The 21,105-nt window shown below is 42.6% G+C and overlaps 1 protein-coding gene across 1 annotated transcript in view; it reads right to left on the bottom strand.

The window, feature by feature from the left end:
* The window catches only part of SORCS1 (sortilin related VPS10 domain containing receptor 1), a gene marked incomplete at its 5' end in the record, with an annotated part of 364,626 nt that overhangs the window by 12,656 nt on the left and 330,865 nt on the right, over nt 1-21,105 (bottom strand). The window contains 5 exons of the mRNA XM_029080271.2: nt 2,826-2,925; nt 13,501-13,632; nt 16,387-16,499; nt 18,707-18,830; nt 20,771-20,904. Of these exons, the coding sequence (XP_028936104.1) occupies nt 2,826-2,925; nt 13,501-13,632; nt 16,387-16,499; nt 18,707-18,830; nt 20,771-20,904 (603 nt within the window). The remainder of the gene's footprint in view (nt 1-2,825; nt 2,926-13,500; nt 13,633-16,386; nt 16,500-18,706; nt 18,831-20,770; nt 20,905-21,105) is intronic.

The following is a 21,105-nucleotide window of genomic DNA, read 5'->3' as shown; positions in this document are numbered from 1 at the left end:
TTGACTCCAGGGCCATATTCATTTCAAATACCACACAGACTCTTTAAATATGGCAAACACAGAGGACGAGAAACCATTTTGGCCATAAAAATGCCAGCTCAGATCTTCAGTTTCTCTGAGTGAGGAAGCTCAATAAACATTTCTAGTAATAAACAAACATTCCCTATAGGTGCCAACATCAGGAGCTGCCATCAATCATTATCAATATTATTACTGTAGTTAAATACTTACTGTGTTGAAACCCTGGGATATTTACAAGTTAAGTTGGACACAGTCACTGCCCCATATGGGGCTCACAGTCTAAGTAGGAGGGAGACCAGGCACTGATTCTTATTTTACAGTTGGGAAGACTGAGGCCCGAAGAAGTTAAGTGACTTGCCCAAGGTCACATAGGAAAAAATTGGCAGAGCTGGGATTAGAATTTAGGACCTCTGATTCTCAGGCCTGGGCTCTTTCCACTAGGCCACGCTGCTTCAATACTCCGGTCAGGAAAACTTGGTGCAGCATATGGAGAAATATCATTTTCGACTCACATGGTAACATTCCCGGAATCTAGAAGTAATCATTTGTTTAACTTTCATAACCCTCAGCTATTTAATTATGACTGCCACCAAGATTCTAGTTCGTGCTTTAATGATTTCAAAACTAGTTTGCTATAACAGCCTCTTGGCCGGCCTTTCTCATTCATCTATATTATAAATACCAAAGAGCCCAAATTCAGAGGCATATTTAATTTTTTTCCATCTTCCCCTATTTTCACATTAAGTCACTTCTCCATTCAGACAATTAAAGTGACTGTAAGTATTTCTGAGAATTTGATTTTAACATTCGTACTGATGCTCCTCACCCCTCCCCGCTCCATCTCATATCCCGGTTCCTTCTCATTTAATTCATGTTTCCATTCCATAATATGCCCTGGGGTCTAAATCAGATTTAATGCTGGAGATATATCCACATTTTGCAGTGCATTTAGACAGGTTCTTTCCAGCCCAGCTTCTGCGTACTGGACTCCTCCTCACATCTCATACGAGACTTTCTTTTCTTTCCACTAGTGTGAATTTGGAAATAGGCTTCACATTAACTCACGCTAACTTCACCTCTATCTACCCCTAAACCTATCACTCTGCTCTAATCATCTGTCTCTTATACAGATCTTCCACTATCTTACTGCAATGGCCTTTTTCCTTTCTTGGCCCGCATACTAGTAATAATAATAATAATGATGGTTATTTGTGAAGTGCTTACTATGGGTCAGTGTTCTAAGCGCTGGGTACAAGCTAATCAGGTTGGACACAGTCCCTGTGACTGTTTACAGTCCCATGTGAACCATGGGGTTCACTTCTTAATCCCCATTATACAAATGAGGGAACTGAGGGACAGAGAAGGTAAGTGACTTGCCCAAGGTCACACAGCAGACAAAATCTTTATAAAAATCTAAGCAAGGCACAGCTGTACAGAATCCAGTCTGCCTGAAATGACCCCAGAACCAGAGGCGGTTCTGGGGATTTACATTCCTTAGATTTAGCCCATTTGATGAGTGGTATTCACAGTGGCACGAATGACAACTCAGCACATTCCTGCCCAAATGGGTTGCCCAGTGGCTCTCTGTCAGGATGCCGAGGTGAAAGGGTTGCGACTGAACATCCTTGTTGCCTTGACAACCGAGAATGAAAGAGGTTTGTAGCAGAAAAGAGTCTCTGTTGTGAAATGAAATAAAGACCTTTCATTTAAGCCAAAATTGGGCGATCTAAAAAGCCAAGCATAATTTAGATATTGAACTTACTGACTAGCCATTCTGAATATGAACAAAATCTAAAATCCATTTCTCACAGTTTCATTGGAGCAAAAAGTGCTTACCTGGCAAAGGTTGAAGTGCAGTAAACTTAGGGCAGGGAAGAGAATTTGAATTCCCCTCTCCCAACACCACCACCTCCATCACCACCAAAAAAAATTTATAAATTCCTGGGAGAGAGTTTTCATTTTTTCCCTTTGAGAGAACCCAAATTATGCCGCACCTACCTCTCCAGACACACACTGGAGTCTAACATTTTCATGGAGGGCTGCTGAACATCTGCTGGACAATTAATAGGACGCAGCAATATGTTGGAAGACTCCCTGGGAAGCTATTAGCAATCCCGCTTCAAGACATGAAATGTTGCCAGGAGCAGAACTGTCTTGGTTTGGATCGTGGTGTCAGATACTCCTCCCCACCTTTTTTTCTACACCCTTGACAGCCCTCCCACCCACCGGATCTGGACTTCTGTGCTGACTTTTACTCGACTAGAGGTGGTTGCACCATTGTGGGCCGGGAACATGTCTAGCAACTCTGTTACAATTTTATAGTGTCCTCTCTCAAGCACTTAGTACAGTGCTCTGCATCCAGGAAGTGCTCAATAAATACCATTGATTGATTGATTACACCAACACCATTAAAGTTGCTCTTAAAATCCTGGTTTCTGAAACACAAAGTACATTTTTTATGGTATCTGTTGAGGGCTTACTGTGTGCCAGACACCGTACTAAGCACTGGGGTAGATACAAGTTAATCAGGATGGACACAGTCCACGTCCCTTACGGAAATCACATATTAATCCCCATTTGACAGATAAGGTTACTGGTATAAAAGTCACAGGCTTTTCTGCCTGCTATTCCATCCGATGAGATGGAGATACAAATCGTTATCATTATTAATGTAAGCAAGATTAAGTTGGGTAACCACCAAATCACGTCTCCTGACTTTGGATCTCTCTGGGCTGGTGTGATGCTGTCATCACAGAGACTGTCACATAGCTGCCATACCACACTTCGATGCACTAGACACTCACCTGCTGTTAAGTGGGCGGCATGAACAAGAATTCGGATTCCAGGCTTTAATTCAAAGTGGATAGAGTTTTGGTTCAAAGTGTGGACCAGCATTTCTGAAATCTGGAAGAAGAGAAGTCAATGTTCTTGTTACCAAATCTTTCAAGCAACTAAGCAAACCCCCTGAAAATGAAGCTTTCATTCAGAACCTTTATTAGTATGGTAATTTTGTTTTCTTGGTGTCTGATTCAGATTTACGGGGCAGCCACACGAGACTCATCGCTCCGGATGGAAGTGTTGACTTGCCGGGATTGGAAATATAATCTATTTGTGGCTGGTAGAGAATCACATTCAGATAGAGAAGCAGCGTGGCTCAGTAGAAAGAGTATGGGCTTGGGAGTCAGAGGTCATGGGTTCGAATCCCAGCTCTGGCACTTGTCAGCTGTGTGACTGTGGGCAAGTCACTTAACTTCCCTGTGCCTCAGGTACCTCATCTGTGAAATGGGGACTAAGACTGTAAACCTCACGAGCAACAACCTGATTAGCCTGTATCTACTCCAGCGCTTAGAACAGTGCTTTGCACATACTAGGCACTTAACAAATACAAAAACATTATTATTATTATTATTAATAAATCTAAAACTGTCCACACTATCACAGCACTTTGCCTCACGAAGTCACTGAACAGGATTTGAATCTCTATCCTGTTGTTCCAATAGGCCCATGGAGACGTATTCACATATTTGAATTGTCACAGCCCAAACTGAATGGAACACTTTGGCTGTGTCTCCAGCAACCCAAAGCTGTAGCAATATTTGGTTAATTTGATCAGTAGAGAGTGCTGATCCAGAACACATATGCCCAAAGAGAATTTAGGATCTGATTTATATGTGCTGGCTGCCTAGCTGGGCTAGATTAACCAGGAAAATCAGTACTGGGTTGCTGGGGGAAGAGAGAGAAGTCTATATATGCTCATTCAGGGGCTTGTAGATCTGCTTGGATTCAAAATGCCATTAAACAAACTGCCACCTGCTTAATTTAGGCTGTAAATTCAGGCTGTTTTCTCTCCCTAACGTTACTGACGAGAGCAAATATCCAGGTATCATTGCTCAGGAACCACAATAGACAGGGTGAAAAGAAAGACACTGAGCTGCTCATTCCAGGCTAACTGAAGGAAAACTGTGAGGCAGGAATCTTGGGAGAGTTAGGGACAGCCTAGGGAAAGAAAGGATTTGCCTTTTTTTGACTCGAACTACCTTCTGAGATTTAATTTTCACCCATGCAAAGATTCTGTGGACCTATACCCCATGAAGATACTTGACAGTTTATTTGGTGGAATAGGTGTAGCCCAAGACTCTTTTAAAGATAGAGTCTTCCAACTGGAATGTCAGTATTGTATCCCTTTTCCCTCATGGCAAAATTCAAGCTACAGCCGTAGACACAAGTGCATTTTCCCCTGAAATACCTTGTTATTTCAGGAGTTTTTTGTGGGGAGAGGGTGGCTGGCTGATAGTGGCCAGGTATTTTTAGGTACCGACAATCCATATAATTTGCACAACTAGCCTACTGAAAAGGACATTGCTATAAAAATAAATGTGGTATTTGTTAAGTGTTCACCATGTGTGAAGGCCTGTACTGGGCTTTGGGGTAGATCCAATCAGGTCAAACATAGATCTTATCCCACAGAGATCTCAGAGTCTAAGCAGGAGGGAGACCAGGTACTGAACAGTATTTTACAGATGAGGAAAGTGAGGCACAGAGATTTAGAGACATGCCCAAAGTCAAACAGCAGGCAAGGTCAGAGTGGGGATTTAAACCCTGGTCCTTTGACTCACAGGCCTGGGCTACTTCCACTAGGGCCCGGTGCATGTGATATCCCGAAATGAAATAAAAACTAGTAATGTGTCAATTTGGACCACAATAACCCTTGCCAAGTTAGGAGACCCTAATGTACTTTATGTCTATGGCTCCAACATATACAATTTTACCATGTGTTCCCTGAGAAGAAAAGAATGGAGGCTATCAAATTCCTTAGGGTTGGAGAGGGGAGGCAGCCCATATGAGCAGGAAACATTTTATTTGGAGAACAAATTTAAGAATGAATACAAGGTTAAGCACATGCTTCATCTAGTTAGATTCGGATATATCTTTACTTCTTTTCTGAGTTATGAGGAAGTTTGTCATTATTAGACTATTTTCCTCATGTTTTTCAATTAAGTCTAGTCAGTTTAATTTATAAATGCAAACCAAATCTGATTAGGCACTATTTTAACATCACTCATCTTGGGATGAGGTTCATCTCTAGTTGCATTTGCAATGAGAAATTGCTGGGGGTTTATTTTCCCCTCTCTGGCATCATGGATTCCCCATAGCTTTTTGGCCATCCATTTCTTGAAATTGTGCCCTTGATCCCATATCAATTTGGCAAAGGATAATGCTCCGTTTTTAATAGAGCTTCTTGTTCAAATTTTTCATCTGTAGTGGTGGCAGGATATATTGTAAATATGGTTCTGTCCTTGGCCATGCTAAATGAAGCAAACATTTCCATATCCATCTATGCCCCCAAAACCTTTAAGCATTCTGGACTTGTCTTTTCATCTGGAAGAAAATCTGTTAAAACACAAATCTAGGTTGATGGTTCATCTTCCTTTAAAATGGATTTCTCTACTTTTTATGGGTAATCATTTTGCCCTCATAGGCTTTATAAATCCTATAGAGTTTTTGCTATGTATATAAAGGTATATGAGACAGCACTGCATATGCTTTCTGTCCTAACACCACACAATCAGTAGGATAGTTAGTTACTCTTTTTGCGAAAAAAGAAAAAATTGAAAATTACTTAAATATTTTTAAGGGGCCTTCTTCCCTTAGCCAATCAGTTCATTTTATATCCATTCCTTGGGGGTATTTGTTTCTCCAGCTAGTGATGTAAAGTAACTAAAAAAGAAAATGAAATTTATCAGGAGAGCAATTTTTTAATTTTTAAACTCCAGGAGGGGCTCTTGTGAAAACAATTAACTTTCAGGATTTATTTTGGTTTCCAAAACTGCTTCATTGACTTTATCTGCATCATTTGCAAAATTAAGTACGATATGAAAATAATCTAGTACCAGAAACATTTTTCATGTACTCATATCACAGGACACACAATAAAGAGCACACATACTTTGTTCAAAAGAAACAATGTATAAGAACAAAACTGCATTAGATTTGTACTCCTCATGAGAATAACTTCATTGAAAATACTGTCTCTCCATTCAGATAAAAAAGAATGAAACACATTCAATAGCATCTAATTAATTTTGTATCTATTCTGTAATGTATCTATATTAAACAATTCTTGGCTAAACAATCAGTGATAAAACTATTAAATGTCTCAATTCAAGGCCCGACATACGTTTTTGCATTAAATTGTAAGCAGTTCTTAGACTGGATAACGGACCTTAATATTAACTCCCCTCAGTAAAGTACTCTGAGCCCAATACGTGCTCAGTTAATGCCACTGAATGAAGGAGCATGTAGAAAAGCAGAGTATGTGTTCCAATTTAGCCAGGTCACCTTTTGATTTTTAGTTGTCGGGGCTGTGAATTTTGGATAAATATGCAAATGCCTAGAATTGGGAGTTATTCCTCTAATCTGCCTATTTTACACCATCGCCACCTCTTGCTCACATGAAATCCCAATAGATCATGCTCCATAGATGCTCATTTTAGAACCCATAGAATCTCCTCTGTGCATGCACGTGTATATGCAGACTCCTCTCTTTTGTACTTTAAGATGATGTCTTCTTTGGTGCAGGTGAGACTGAAAAAAAATCAATGCAGAACCTAATATTGAGTGTTTGCTGCATCTAGGTACTGTTTACTTAATAATTATGGTACTTGTTGAGGGGTTACTATGTGTCAAGTATGTTCTAAGAGCTGGAGTAGGTACAAATTAATCAGGTTGGACACAGTCCCTGTCCCACATGGGGATTATAGACTTGACCCCCATTTTCCAGATGAGGTAACAGGAGCAGAGAAGTGAAGTGACTTGCTCAAGTTCACATAGCGGACATGAGACAGAGCCAGGATTAGAACCCAGGTCCTTCTGACTCCCAGGCCTGTCTCCTATCCACTAAGCCACACTGCACTTCTTAAGCTTCCTTGTCTCTCAATCCTTAGAAAGCATTGGCTCAAAAACCTGCCCCCTTCTTGATGGCACTAGGCCATGCTTGTCTTTCCATGGCAAATGACTTCCAGTTTTCAGCTGGGATGCAGCATGATTTGAGACTATTTTACTGTGCCCTTAAAACCTTTCCCCTGTCTTCCTTGCTCTCCGTTCTCAATTTCAGCTCACCACTCAGTAGATATTTGGATATCTTGCTGTCTTCAATTCTCATTATGTGTCCTACCCTAAAGAGTCGTGCTGAGGTGAGCACAGCCTGTGAATTCAAAGTTGGAAATGATGGATGCCTCAGAATTCTGGAGGGTTTCAGTTGCCCACTTTCCCCTCCTTGCCTCAGAGTCAATGAAAGCAAAGAGAAAGGTATCATGAATAAGTTTAGGTTGACGTTGCTGTGTTTTCAACAGAAATATGGAAAATGTACCTGTTCACTTGAAAACCTACCTCATCAGCCCGCCTCTAGGAAAACTCCTCAGGGAAGACCTACTCAGTATGGAAGACCTTAAGAAAGACCTTAAATTCAATATGACATCTTCCCTTCTAAGACTCCTCCTACCCTTACCTCTTCTTAGCATGGTTGGCATCATCAGAAACTTTCAGCCTCAGTGTTATCTTTGATTCCTCTTTCTCCTTTCTACTAATTTTTCCTCCTCAGTATTTCCCTGATCCATATTTTCAGCCAATCATCCTGGTCCATACCTTCATCCACCTCCCAGCTGAACTATCGAATCAGCCTCTTTATGGTTTCCCTGCCTTCAGTCTTATGTTTTTCAGTCTATCTTAATGTCTCTTGAATGGATCATAGAATGTACCATTCTCCTCCTCAAAAGCCTCCAGTTTCTACCCATTTTTCTCTTCTTCAAACAGAAACTCAGTCAACTAATCAATCAATTGTAATTATTGAGCCCATACTGAGTGTGAAACCACCTCAAATAGTACTCTCTCAAAGGGGAGGTGTTCATTAAATTTTCTTGATGATCATGGTAAGGGATGATGGGACATTTTATCAAGAGCAGAATTCAACTGACGCTGGTATTCTCAATTGCCTGAAAATTTGAAATTGCTTTATAATTTCACTTAAAGTTCACTCTCTCTCACCCAACTGCTTTTGATTTTGGTCAGGGTTGTAAAAATCATCCCTGAGGATATTGAAACATAAAAACAACAGTATATTATTTCTTTTGTTTTTTGAGGAAGTCTAACTGAATAAGACCTTGTAGATTGTAACTCTCTTCCCAGTACAACCTGTTTAAAAAACTAAACAAATAGTAATATGCTTTGGAGATGACCACTCATTTTGTTAACTGGCAAAATTTCCTGGCCTCCTTGAGCTCCTTTGCTACTTTTTCTGAACTTATGTAAATATCTGTAATTTGTTTATATTAATGTCTGCCTCCCTCTCTAGACTGTAAGCTTGTTGTGGACAGGGAATGTGTCTGTTTATTGTTATACTGTACTCTTCCAAGTGCTTAGTACAGTGCTTTGCACACAGTAAGTGCTCAATAATTACAATTGACTGACTGCACTTTCTAAGCAGGTGCCTGATTTCAAGATGGTCTCCAGACATCTCAAATTCTGCAGACCTTCCAATCAAGGAGAGCAACCTTTCTGCAGAGTGGCTAAATAAATGTTTTATAGGCACAGTGTGAAACACAGTCTCAAACAATGTGACAAAGTATAAGTTATTGGGACAACACAGCAGTTTGTGAGTAGTACAGTAATCCTGAAAGCCATGTTAATAATAATAATAATAATGTTGGTATTTGTTAAGCGCTTACTATGTGCAGAGCACTGTTCTAAGCGCTGGGGTAAACACAGGGGAAGCAGGTTGTCCCACGTGGAGCTCACAGTCTTCATCCCCATTTTACAGATGACGGAACTGAGGCACAGAGAAGTTAAGTGACTTGCCCACAGTCACACAGCTGACAAGTGGCAGAGCTGGGATTCGAACTCATGAGCCCTGACTCCAAAGCCCGTGCTCTTTCCCCTGCACCACGCTGCTTCTCTGTGGATACATTGTGATCAGGGTCCTGTTTTGGTCAGTTTGCCTGAGCTTATCTTCTTCTACACAGGTTCTTACATAGCTTCACACCCATATTTGAAGAAAGAGGGGCAAAGAGACACCTTGTTAGGGTACTGCCAACATAATTACCCGCAATCCTGGGAACCTTCTGATCTACACCTTCTCTTCTCTTGGGGGACTATCGGCAGCCTGCAAGAGTTGAAGCCGGAGGGAAAGCTGTGTCTGAGCATCTGACTCCTTGGTCCCCAGAACGGCAGGCTGCAGGAGAGAGCCCTTTCTGTTGACCCCTGAGCCTGTGGAATGTAGACCAGTGGAATCATTCCAGGTAGCAGGTTACTTGATTAACCCAGCTGGCCTCAGCTTGGTAACGGGGTTAAGTGTATCTCACTGGGAAGAATTTTCAATTTATTTCACAGATAAAAATCACTCAGAGTTGAGCCAGTTTCTCTGCTTTCATGGGAACCGTGGCAACACAAGCGCTGAAGCTTCCAGCTCCACTACCAGCTCGCCTCCCTGAGCTCGGCCACTCTCTAGGGCTGGGTAGGGCTGAGACGCTTGATTCCTTCCACACCAAGAAGTGGGTTGGAATTCTGTAGCTGTATTTACTCTTCCTACAAGGAGGAATGAGCTGGCACCAGTTTTGATTTCCGTGACATCCAAACTCACCAATCCCCACCTTAACTCAAACCACTCTTTGTGGAAATGATGATGAGAGGTTGGCTGGTGAGATGGCAGCCTTGTGTCAATGTCATCTATTTTCATCAGGCTGTATTCATACCTGGGTATAGATGAGCCACGGATTAAGTTTCCAGTCATTGTTTCTCGGGTGTTTGATTTAGCATTTATTTGGTTGCCTACTCCTGGGAAGCAGACTGATGTTTACATATACTTGGCTAGGCAACTAAGCTGCCTAGACTGTAACCTGTTTGCTTTTATACTTACAAAACTGTGTAATGATATTCAGCTAAGGTTCACAGCATTCCGGGAGTTATTAAATATACATTCTGTGCACACTCGCTTCTCCAGAATAGAAACAAACAGGAGATAGCATGGAAAAAGGGAGAGAAAAATGGTTTGGCCATTGAGAGAGCAGATTAGACCATTATCAGAGCTCCTTTGGTTATGTGAGCACTTCTAAAGAGATGAAATGAAGCAGGACATAGACTTGATGAGATGTCAGATCCAGACAGGCTGCTAACAATCTTTGGGAAGCCCTGCCAAAATAGTCTAAGAATCAGAAGGAGAGAAAGACAGAGAAGGAAACACACTATAGGAGGAGAGAAGGCAGGAGGTTCTTGTTTTTGACACATCTCACCCAAAAAAGCAGATATTGCTAAAACATATTTGATGGCCAAAAGGAAAGAGATTCTAAGCTTTTTAAATAAATGTTTTATAGCACAGTGTGAAATACAGTCTCAAACAATGTGCAGAAATTGTGTCTACTAGCTCTACTGTACTCTCCCAGGTGCTTAGTACAGTGCTCTGAAGAGAGTAAGTACTACTGATTGATTGACTGAAGCAAAGGAGAGAAAGGAGAAGAGGTGAAGGGTTTTATTTTTTTTTCCTGAGATAACTGGTTATATAGTGAAGCAATGTGACCTAGTGGAAAGAGCACTGCCCTGGAAATCAGAGGACCTGGGTTTTAATCCCAACTCTGCCACTTAACTGCTGTGTGACCTTGGGCAAGTCACTTAGCTTCCCAATAGCTCAGTTTCTTCTTCTGCAAAATGGGGATTCGATACCTGTTCTCCCTCCTATTTAAATGTTAGTACCATGTGGTACTGATTACCTTGTATCTACTCTAGCACTGAGTACACACAGTAAGCAATACCACAATTATTAATATTATTATTCTTTACCTCAGTTTCCTCTTCTGTAAAATGAGGAGGAAATACCTGTTCTTCCTCCTATTCAGTTTGTAAGCCCTGTGTGGGTCAGCGATTGTCCAATTTGCACCTATTTTTATCAACCCAGGTGCTTAGTACAGTGCTTGGCATATAGTAAATGCTTAAACCAATGCCAACAATTATCGTTATTATTATCATTATTCTCTCATTCAACCCACATATCCAATCCATCACCAAATCCTGTCGGTCTCACCTTCACAACATTGCCAAGATCTGCCCTTTCCTCTCCATCCAAACCACTACCACGTTAGTATAATCAATCATCCTATTCTGCCTAGATTATTGCATCAGCCTCCTTTCTGACCTCCTGACCTCCTGTCTCTCCCCACTTCACTCCGTTGCCCGTATTATCTTTCTATAGAAATGTTCAGGGAATGTCACCCCCCCTCAAAAGTCTCCAGTAGTTGCCTATCCACCTCCGTATCAAACAAAAACTCCTCAATATTGGCTTTAAAGCTCTCCATCATATTGCCCCCGCCCCCCCCACCTCACCTCCCTGTCTCCTTCTACATCTCAGCCCTCACACACCTCCTCTGGTGCTAATCTTCTCACCGTGCCTCGATCTCGCCTGCCTCCCCGCCAACCCCTGGACCACATCCTACCACCGGTCGGAAACGCCCTCTCTCCTCAAATCTGCCAGACAATTACTTTACCCCCGTTTAAAGTAGGGACTGAAGGCTCACCTCCTCCAAGAGGCCTTCCCTTTCATGTCACTCTGACTTGCTCCCTTTGCTCTTCCCCCTTTTCCCCCACCTCAGCATTTATGGATATATGCATATATCTATAATTCTATTTATTTATATTGATGCCTGTTTACTTATGTTGATGTCTGTCTCCCCACCTCTAGACTGTGAGCCCACTGTGGTCAGGGATTGTCTCTCTTTATTTTCTGTATTGTTCTTTCCAAGCGCTTAGTACAGTGCTCTGCACACAGTAAGCACTCAATAAATACTATTAAATGAATGAATGAACATGACTGACTGAATGAATAAATACTTGTTCAGAGGCATTTCCACTACTTTAAAGACTAGTGTTTGGCCTCAGTAAGAAGCTGGGTAGTAATTCCCAGAGGACTGATCAAGGGCCTGGGAGTTAGAAGGTCATGGGTTCTCATCCCGGTGCCGCCACTTGCCTGCTGTGTGACCTTGGGCACTTTACTTCTGTGAGATTCAGTTCCCTCGCCTATAAAATGGGGATTAAGACTGTGAGCCCCATGTGGGAGAGGGACTGTGAACAACCTGATTTGCTTGTATCCACCCCACCACTTAGTACAGTGCTTAGCACATATTTGTCTTACCAAATACCACAATAATTATTATTATGTTCTGTTGTGGAGCTCTAGAAATCTGCACCTTCTGATATTAAAAAAAAAATAAAAGGCTGTTGGCAGTGCCTAACTCTTCCTGTACGTTATAACAAAAAGGTACCCTCTAAAATGATGTATTTGTAATAATCTGTAGAATACAATATGGAACAGAGTGCCAGAGGTGAATGAGGTCAGTGGGAAAATGATAGGTTACACACTGCTACAGCAGCGTCAGCATAGGAAGGAAGGGGGGGGGGGATTCCACTGTCCTCTAAATTGCAGCTCTGGTTTTTATTACTTGCCCAGGGAGGAAATTATAGAGGTGAGTATTTTGTCAAGAGAGGAAAAGGCTATGGAGGTGAAATCAGGATCTGTGTAAGGAGGTGGGTCACCTGATAATGCAGGGTTTTGCTAATTTGGCTGCTCAAACAGGTTTTCAAGCCATTTCAACGGCCTAAAAAAATCATGGGAAAAAACTGCTGGTTAGGTAAAGTAAAATGAAGAGCTGGGAGTGTCAGAGGGGAAAGGAAAAGGGTCTAGGTAGGGCCTGAGGGAGTACTTATTTTTCACCCATCGACCCAGAGGCTGGATATGGTCTTAGTAGGTGGAAAACAAACATACTGTCTCAGGAGGGAGACAACATCATATTTTCTCATCATCTTCTCCTCCTCCTGCCTCCATATTTTCTCCAGAGACTCCAGTTAAACCAAGTTCTGGGACAGCATCACTGTTGGAGAGACTGGGACCTCCTCAGCTACTGGAAGTGCTCCTCCAGTGTGTTGTGAATAGTAGTTGATACTGGGAACCCAGTGACTTCTGCATTGGAAGACTCTTTAGGAATACAAGGCTGCTAGAAGTACCCTGGGCCACACTCCATGATGGTACATGGACAAGTTGTGTGTCATCATTTCTGAAGGGGGCCAATGTCCGCAGTGTTGGGGGGAAGAGATAGTCCCTCCCAGCCTCCCACATTCCCTCCCCTCCTTCTTCCATATTCCCATTCAAACCAGCAGAGAGATGTACCTGCCCCCTCCACAGGGGAGCACAGTCAGGTTCATTGCTAAAGACCTCTTTGGCCTAACTCAAAATGGCTTTTCCCAGGCATCTTCTGTCTCCCGGTCCTTAACGTTCTGGACAAGGTTTCCACAACTGCATCCGATAAACTGGACATTTTATCCAGCACCATCCTCTACATCAGTGCTGGTGCAGGGACCACAGACTATACGAGGGAGCAGCTGGAGGCAGATGAAGAGAAAAAACTGAAATTCTCCCATGATAGAATCCTGATGTACACTCACCTGTTCCAGATCCTCTGCTGATTTTCTGTTTTCTCCAGAGGCATCCTGGTAGGGTAAAATGAAGAGCTCGGCCGATGTCGGTAGGCCCGGAAGCACCGCCACTAGGATGTGTTGGCTAGAGATGCCGGTGGCCTGAAGGAGAAATACAGACAACCAAACACGGAGTAACGTGTGGGTGCACGGGAAAGAGTACCACCTTACCGGGAGCGAGAGGGCTCCAAAATGGGAACTCGAATGCAGTCAACTATGGGTCATCTAGGGCAATGGTCAGGAGCCAGTGGACAGGTGATATAAAGTCGGGGGAGGTGGTTTGGGTCAAAGTTGAGTGAATGGGAGAGGAAAGCGACAAATCCAGGCTAATGGGTCGAGAGAGAGAGAGAGTCACTATGGTAGACTGCAGGGGCCCCAGCATGGTGACATGTCAGAGAAAGCTGCCATGAATAATCTACAGCAGTGATAATCCTTCATTCATTCAATCATTCTTAATATTTGTTGAGCACATACTACTACTACTACTATTTATTACAGACATTAACTTTAGTTTGCACCCACCCCAGTGCTTAGAATAGTGCTTGGTACGTAGTAAGCGCTTAATAAGTACCATAATTATTATTATTTACTATGTGCTAAGTACTGGGTCAAGTACTGGGTAGCTACAATCTGATCAAACAGTCTGTACTGTCCCAAATGGGGCTCACAGTCTAAAGGGAAGGGAGAGCACCTACTGAATGTAGGGACTGTATTGGTTGCTTGGGAATGTACAATAGAAATAAAGACCCAGTCTCTGTCCCCAAGAAGCTTACAAACTAACGAGGGGGAGAAAGGCTGATATAACATAACATAACATAAACATAACCCCCAAAGCATAACGGAAATATAACCCCCAAAATGAGAGACTATAAAGATAAATAGAATCAACCAGCTTTCACATAAAGGCTAAGGGTGGCATGACAGGAGAGGTGGACGTTAGTTGGGGAAGGGCTCCTGGAGGAGATGCCCTTCTGGGGGAAGGGCTTTGAAAGGAGAAAGAGCACATAGTACATTGCAGAGGGGAAGGGGATGAGCAAGAGATTGGAAGTAGGAGAGCAGAAAGTGAGGTATAGTTCAATGCTTTGCTTGGGAGCAACAGAGTAAGTTTGCTTTAGTGAGATGCGGGATGGGTTCGTGAAAGAGATAACCGAGGTGATAATGGACCAGAACCTGCCAGATGAGTAAAATGGAGCCAGTTAGAAATTCAGCATTTGGGGATGTTCAGTAACTCTTTCCCATCACTTGGGGACTATGTATTGCCCTGCAACGATCACTTCTTAATGAAGTCACTAAATGATGGTATAGGGTTAATTGTCACTCCACAAGTTCTGTGGGCAGCTTAACCTGTCTTGCTGTCACTAAATTCAGCCAACTCAGAGGTTTTGGAATCTAAGAATAATAATTAGCAGAAACTTCCAGTTTTCTTTACATCTGGTGAAGGCTGGGGCTCACAACTTCTGTTCTTTAGAGAGACATAATAAGGTAAGCCTGGGAATTAATAGTCAGAGAGGTTGTCTTGATGATTTTGGGGCAGATCAGCCTGATTAATGACCATCAAGATTGGAGCTATCCCCTAGATCAGCCTGCAGATACCCTACAGTACCCGGAGAGTCGGGGGGTGTGGCTGGACTGGTCGTCCTCACCAATCAGAGGAGAGCCAGCTATGGAGAACAGGGGAGAAGAGGCAGAATAGAAATTGTGATTCTTCTGGTGGGACAGCTGGTGGGGGGAGAGGCAGGCTGGTTCCTTAATTCTCACCCACCCTGCAGAACACTAATGGTTGGCACAAAATGCCAGGGCAGACTGTGCTCAAGACTGAAACCAGCTCAAGTGGAGATGAGAGACAGAGAGGGAGGAGGGCTATGTGGGCTCCCTAGGACTGACATTGGCTGGTCAGCCTCTCTCCCTATGGTCCTCCCCCCACCTCCTCATTTCACAGCAGTCTATGGTCTCGTTAACTCGATTATTCTTTGGCTTCAGTGAGAAACGATTGGGAGTGAGAAACGATTGGGACACCTTGCCAGCTTGGAAGGAGACAAAGAGTTTGCCCCTTGACGCGGCACTGCCATCTGGCTACCCTGTTTAGATGAAAGGAGTCCACAAAAGGGCTGGACACCAGCAGTCTGTGGGGTGAGGGCAGGGCAAGGGACAGCTGTGAGCTGATGAGGGACTTCAGAACTCACTGCTGAATGGTCAGGGCTCACTGCCCATCTCATCAACAGTGACCAGCTACTGCTGCCCCCTGTTCTGCCTATCAATGCATATCAGTTCTTACCATTTTAGATTCTGCCTAGTGGAGACACTGAGGCACAGGAAGAAAGGCCAAGAATCCTGCTTTTTCCAGCACATGGGGGAACATTAAGCCTTATAAATAACTCTGGCAGCCAATTAGCCAGTTCCCAAAAGAAAATTGCTAAATTCTTATCTTACACTGTCATTTAATTGGTAGAGGGGTGTTGCATCCAAACTCAGTGGGCAGTGTTCTTATATTCCCAGGCAGTAAAAACCATCCCTCCTTGAAAACAGGAGGCTGCCAATTTGTTGTCCCCTAAGTTCACTGCGCTATAGTGCTGCCCCACTTTCCAACTCCAACCAAACCAGATACTTTTTAAGTATCACTGATGGGTTGACCGATTGATTAGGTAACCCTGAAGCTATTACATCATTGATAATCCTCAACCATGGACAAAATGGGAAAACTGCAGGCAGGAGAAGAGTCCCAAGGGTGAAATCTATGCTATGCCCAGGAGGCCCACAGGAAAATCACTTATTCGTTCATCCTAGACGTCTACCGGGAGCTGAGAGGCAGGACACGAGATTGGAGAGCGAACCTGAAATAGTCACTCCATCACTTACCTCAATCAAGGCTCTTTTGATGACTCTACTGATATCACGCCTCCATTCAGGGATATCGGGGTTGTACTCATCCAAGTTTGGAGAAAATGATAAGCGGAGAGACTGAAACTCCTCTAGGAATACGACAGAAGAATTCCCATGAATGACTCGGTTCATGTGTCCCCTCTCTAGAGTACGGTCCTCCATTGACAGATTGTAAATCACAGAAACATTTTACAACAGGGGTAGTTTATTCATGTTCAGTACTGCTTTTCCTCTATTAAACTTTCAGGATGTGGACGTGAATTACACTGTATGATTTTGCTTAAAAACCCAAGGGTGGAAAATAAAGATTTGTGTTTAAAGGGGCTAACAGACCTTCGGGTAATTATTATGCATTCAAAGAGGAAAAAGACTACTTGTACATTTTTGAACAGTATATAAGTGTTTCCAAAACAGGCTTTGGCTTCGTTTCCATTATGGGGCGCCTATTGCTGGTTGTTACACTACTTCAGATAAGTATTTTTCAGAGATTGACTCCATTATATGCCACTAATCACCTATGTGATTATCGTTACCTTAGCTCTGATAAAGAATAATGAATTGCATATTAATTAATTCATTCATTCATTAGTATTTATTGAGCACTTACTATGTGCAGAGCACTGTACTAAGCACTTGGAATTACCATTCGGCAACAGATAGAGACAGTCCCTGCCCATAATGAGTAGCTCAGTAAATGCTAGCAATATGGAACTTTCCTCTGAGCTCTCTTCCAAGTAACTAGCTGAAGTCAATTCTCCCCCCTACTTTTTTTTTTTTTGACAAATTGCTGACAACTCATGTAACAGGAAAGGAGTTTGTCTAGGTGAAAATTCAAATCGCGTGTATGAAAAAGCCTCACTCCAGCAGAAGTGATGCCGTTCCATAATTCTTTGATATGTTGAATAGTAGCATGCAGGGATGGGGAAATGAAAATTTATACCCATTCTTTCTCTAGAAATAGAGTCAAGTGCCATGATGTGTTTTTTTTTTCAGGAATTTATATAGATGACCTACCTTCATGGTTGTATTTTATATTTAAAAGTGAGTTTTTGCCCTGAAATATACCTAGACAAAATCTTGCAGGCAGGGCTATGATAAGTGCCTCATTTACTTGGGACAAATGGTTTTTGTGGGGGCTCCTGCACGATGTGAACATCACTAGATTATGTTCATATGAATTTATTAGAGCAGACCCCTAGTTTAATTGATTAGCATATGCAAAGAACTTCCTCTATTCCCAAAGAGGCTCCCCTAAGCCACAAGAGCCAATACGTGGCCTGGCCAGACTGAAATTGGGTGGGCCTGGGTGGGGAGGGCCCTGGAATCTAGCCAGAACCAGCCTTTAAGATGAATCTCTAAAACATATTGGAAATCATGTACCTGTCATTTTTCAGGGCGTTTTTAAATCATCTCAAGAATAAATTTGTGACCCTATATATATGTGGTCCTCACAAAATGAGGAATTTTAAAGTTTAAAATGCACTTTTTACCATTTTTATTTGTCAATTTCCGTTTTGTCTGGTGGTCTACTCTTGTGCACTGCACAAAAGGAGATGAGTCAGGCAAGTTTCAGAAGCACAAGTTGTACTTCCCAAGTCCTGAATGGAGTGTATTTTACTCCTCTGGCACTTAAAAAAATTATCATTCTCCTACTCCTAGATAGATGAGCAATTCATCCCAACTCACTGCTTCAGGTATGGATTGTTTTAATTGGGTTTTGAAGCTGTCTCCTTGGCTAAAACAGATATGAAACAAAATTCTGAGGAAATGGTTACCACACCCAGTGTCTCCATGGAGACCCAGAGTGCATGCACCTCTCCCTGGCCCTTTCCTTGTTAAAATCAAAAGGATGGAGTAGGGGAAAGTCACAGGTCAAAGAAAATGATGATAACATTGGGGTCCTCTCAGCACTGTTGTGCATAGATACTGAAGTTGACTGAAGGATTCATTAACCAGCCCTGCTGAACACTGGGGTACGCTCCACTTTGCTCTTTTTTAAGACAAGCCTGACCTCTGGCTTATCTTTTTGAGGTATTAGAGGCAGTGGCTAGAACTCAACCTGTAATTTTCCCAGTGTTAAAAATGATGATTAAGTGACATAACAAAAGTCCAATTTTATGCAAACCTTTGAAAATAAGATGCTGGTTAAAGACAACTATTTTCAGGTAATAAGTAAACCTCTCTATGCCACTTGACAGTAAGAAGGGCAAAAATACCATTTATCTGTGTGTGTAGAAAAAAATGTTGACCCACCTTTTAATTGGGGTGAATCTATCAAGAAGAGAAAAGGGCTCACCGTACACTGCAATGGTCTTTGTGTCCTGAAGAATGGTGTTGCCTGCCGAAACTTGCACTGTGATGGTGTTCATCCCTTCGGCAGTGAATTTAAAAGATATGCTGCCTTCCAGGGTGATCAGTGGCTGTAAACACACAAGGGAAGTGAGGGAACAGGGTGAAAACATAATCTGATTGCACTGGATTGAAGGGATCACAGTCTTTTCTGCTAACCACAAAAGGAGAGGGAAGAGGAAGAGTAGACTGCCCTATCTAACGGGGACTTCCAGCCCAATTGAATAGTAATTATGGCATTTGTTAGGACCTTACTATGAGCCAAGTTATTGTACTAAATCCTGGGTGGTAACAAGATATTTAAGTTGGACACGGTCCCTGTCCCACATGGAGCTAACGGTCTGAGTAGAGAGAATAGGAGCTACAGATGACAAAACTGAGGCACAGACAAGTTAAGTGACTTGCCCAAGATGACACAAAAGACAAGTGATGGAGAAGGAATTAGAATCCAGGTCCTTGGACTCCAGGCCTATGCTCTATTCACTAGGCCACGCTGTTCCCATGTGTTCTTGTCTCATTTTTGGTCTTGGAAGTGAGATCCCAAAAGCACCATTCGAGGCATAGAGAAATGTGTACCTTGAGAATCTGGAAGTATATGAGAATCCTAATCAAACCTTGAATCACAACTGAACATCTTAGTCTGGAGAAAGACACCCTGGTCATCTTGTATCTATTCTAGAGCTTAGTATAGTGCTTGGCATATGGAAAGTACTTAAACTTCTAGATTATTAAAGATTCAAAATAGCCAAAGGATCATATGCAAGAGTCAAGGAATAAAGAATTATTATTTCCAGATTTCTCCGGACTCCTCACAGGCATTTCTTTTGAGCCCTTTCTTCTGTTGGCTGATTCAATAGTAAAGCCAAAATTTGTTTAGCGACAAGTAAAGGCTCAAAATGCATTTTTGGATTTTTCTAAACTCTTTTAGAAAAGACAAGAGGAGAAAGTTTTCCAGACATTTTTTTTTTTTTGTACTCTCAATGTACTATACCAGCTAATTGGAATTCCATTTCTCATCCCCTAGTGAGGGGTAATGGGCCACATTTGAATACAGAGTTTACGAGGGAAAACGAGAACTTTGTTTTGGTTTAATCATATGAAGGTGGATGCCTGAGAGTAAGGCGGGAAATCTAATGAGACTCCAACTGATGGTTACCTCCTGTGACTCTTCAACAATATCCTTCTAGCTAAAGGAAAAAACGTGACTCTGGAGCACAGGATTTGCAATTTTACAAAAATATATTTTGTCCGAAGAACTGCATTCCCAAATTACCCCTCTAGACTGTAAGCTCTTTGTGGGCAGGGAACATGTCTACCAACACTACTGAACTGTACTTGCCCAAGCACTTGGAACAGTGCTTGATACATAATAAACATTAAACAAATACCATTATCAATAGTAATAATAATAATGTGACAATAATAATCACATTTTTAAGTGCTTACTATGTGCCAAGAACTGTTCTAAGCTCTGGAATAGATACAAGATAATCAGGTTCCACATGGGGTTCATAGTCTATGTAGGAGGGAGAACAGGTATTGAATCCCCATTTTGCAGATGAGGGAACTGAGGCAGAGAGAAGTTAAGTGACTTGCCCAAGGTCAAACAGCAGGTTTGTGGCAGAGTTGGATTTACAACCCAGTTCCTCTGACTCCCATAATTACCATAATTATTATTATCATTGTTAGAGTCCTGATGTTCCATCAGAGTTTAGGGAGCCAGGTGGGGAGACTGGGGGGGTGGGTTCCTCTTCCCCACAAGCTGAACCCAATCCAGCTAAAACAAGCTCCTGGAACAGCTACCCAGGTGACATGACCCTTATTCTATCCCACAGAACATCTCTCTGTGGAGCATGGTCCTCGTTGATTCCCCACAGAACTAACCAAGACAGTGAAAGGGGGAACTGTTTGAGGTGGGAAGGGAGGAGGCTGACTTGCAATTTTGCACACGGCTTTCATTCCCTCTGGGAGAAGACGTTGGGGGGATGCAGTGCCTGAAAGAGCGACCCACCTCTGTGTTGTTCCCATACCACCACACGTAGGTGAGGGTGCCCACGTGACTGGGCCACAGCACAGCAGTGGCATTGACCTCCTTGTTCTTGGTCGTGACGAAGGGAAGCGACAGGTGAACGTGCTCCAGGGGACCTGGGGAGACAAAAGGCAGAGCAACCCAGTCCAGAGGTGTGACTTCTCTCATCTCCACAGCTCCTGCTTTCTGAGGATCCCCCGAGAAGGTCACTGCCAGCCAACACCATAACACATACCAGGAATCGATCGTTGCTTGTTACCAGGGAGATATCAACTCCCCGAGTTATTAAAGCCATAATATCAATGAGAAGAATCTTC

Source organism: Ornithorhynchus anatinus, chromosome 16 (assembly GCF_004115215.2).
Source record: "Ornithorhynchus anatinus isolate Pmale09 chromosome 16, mOrnAna1.pri.v4, whole genome shotgun sequence".
NCBI lineage: Eukaryota > Metazoa > Chordata > Mammalia > Monotremata > Ornithorhynchidae > Ornithorhynchus > Ornithorhynchus anatinus.
Note: the sequence above shows the minus strand (reverse complement) of the source record. Positions and strands in the feature narration are given on the sequence as shown.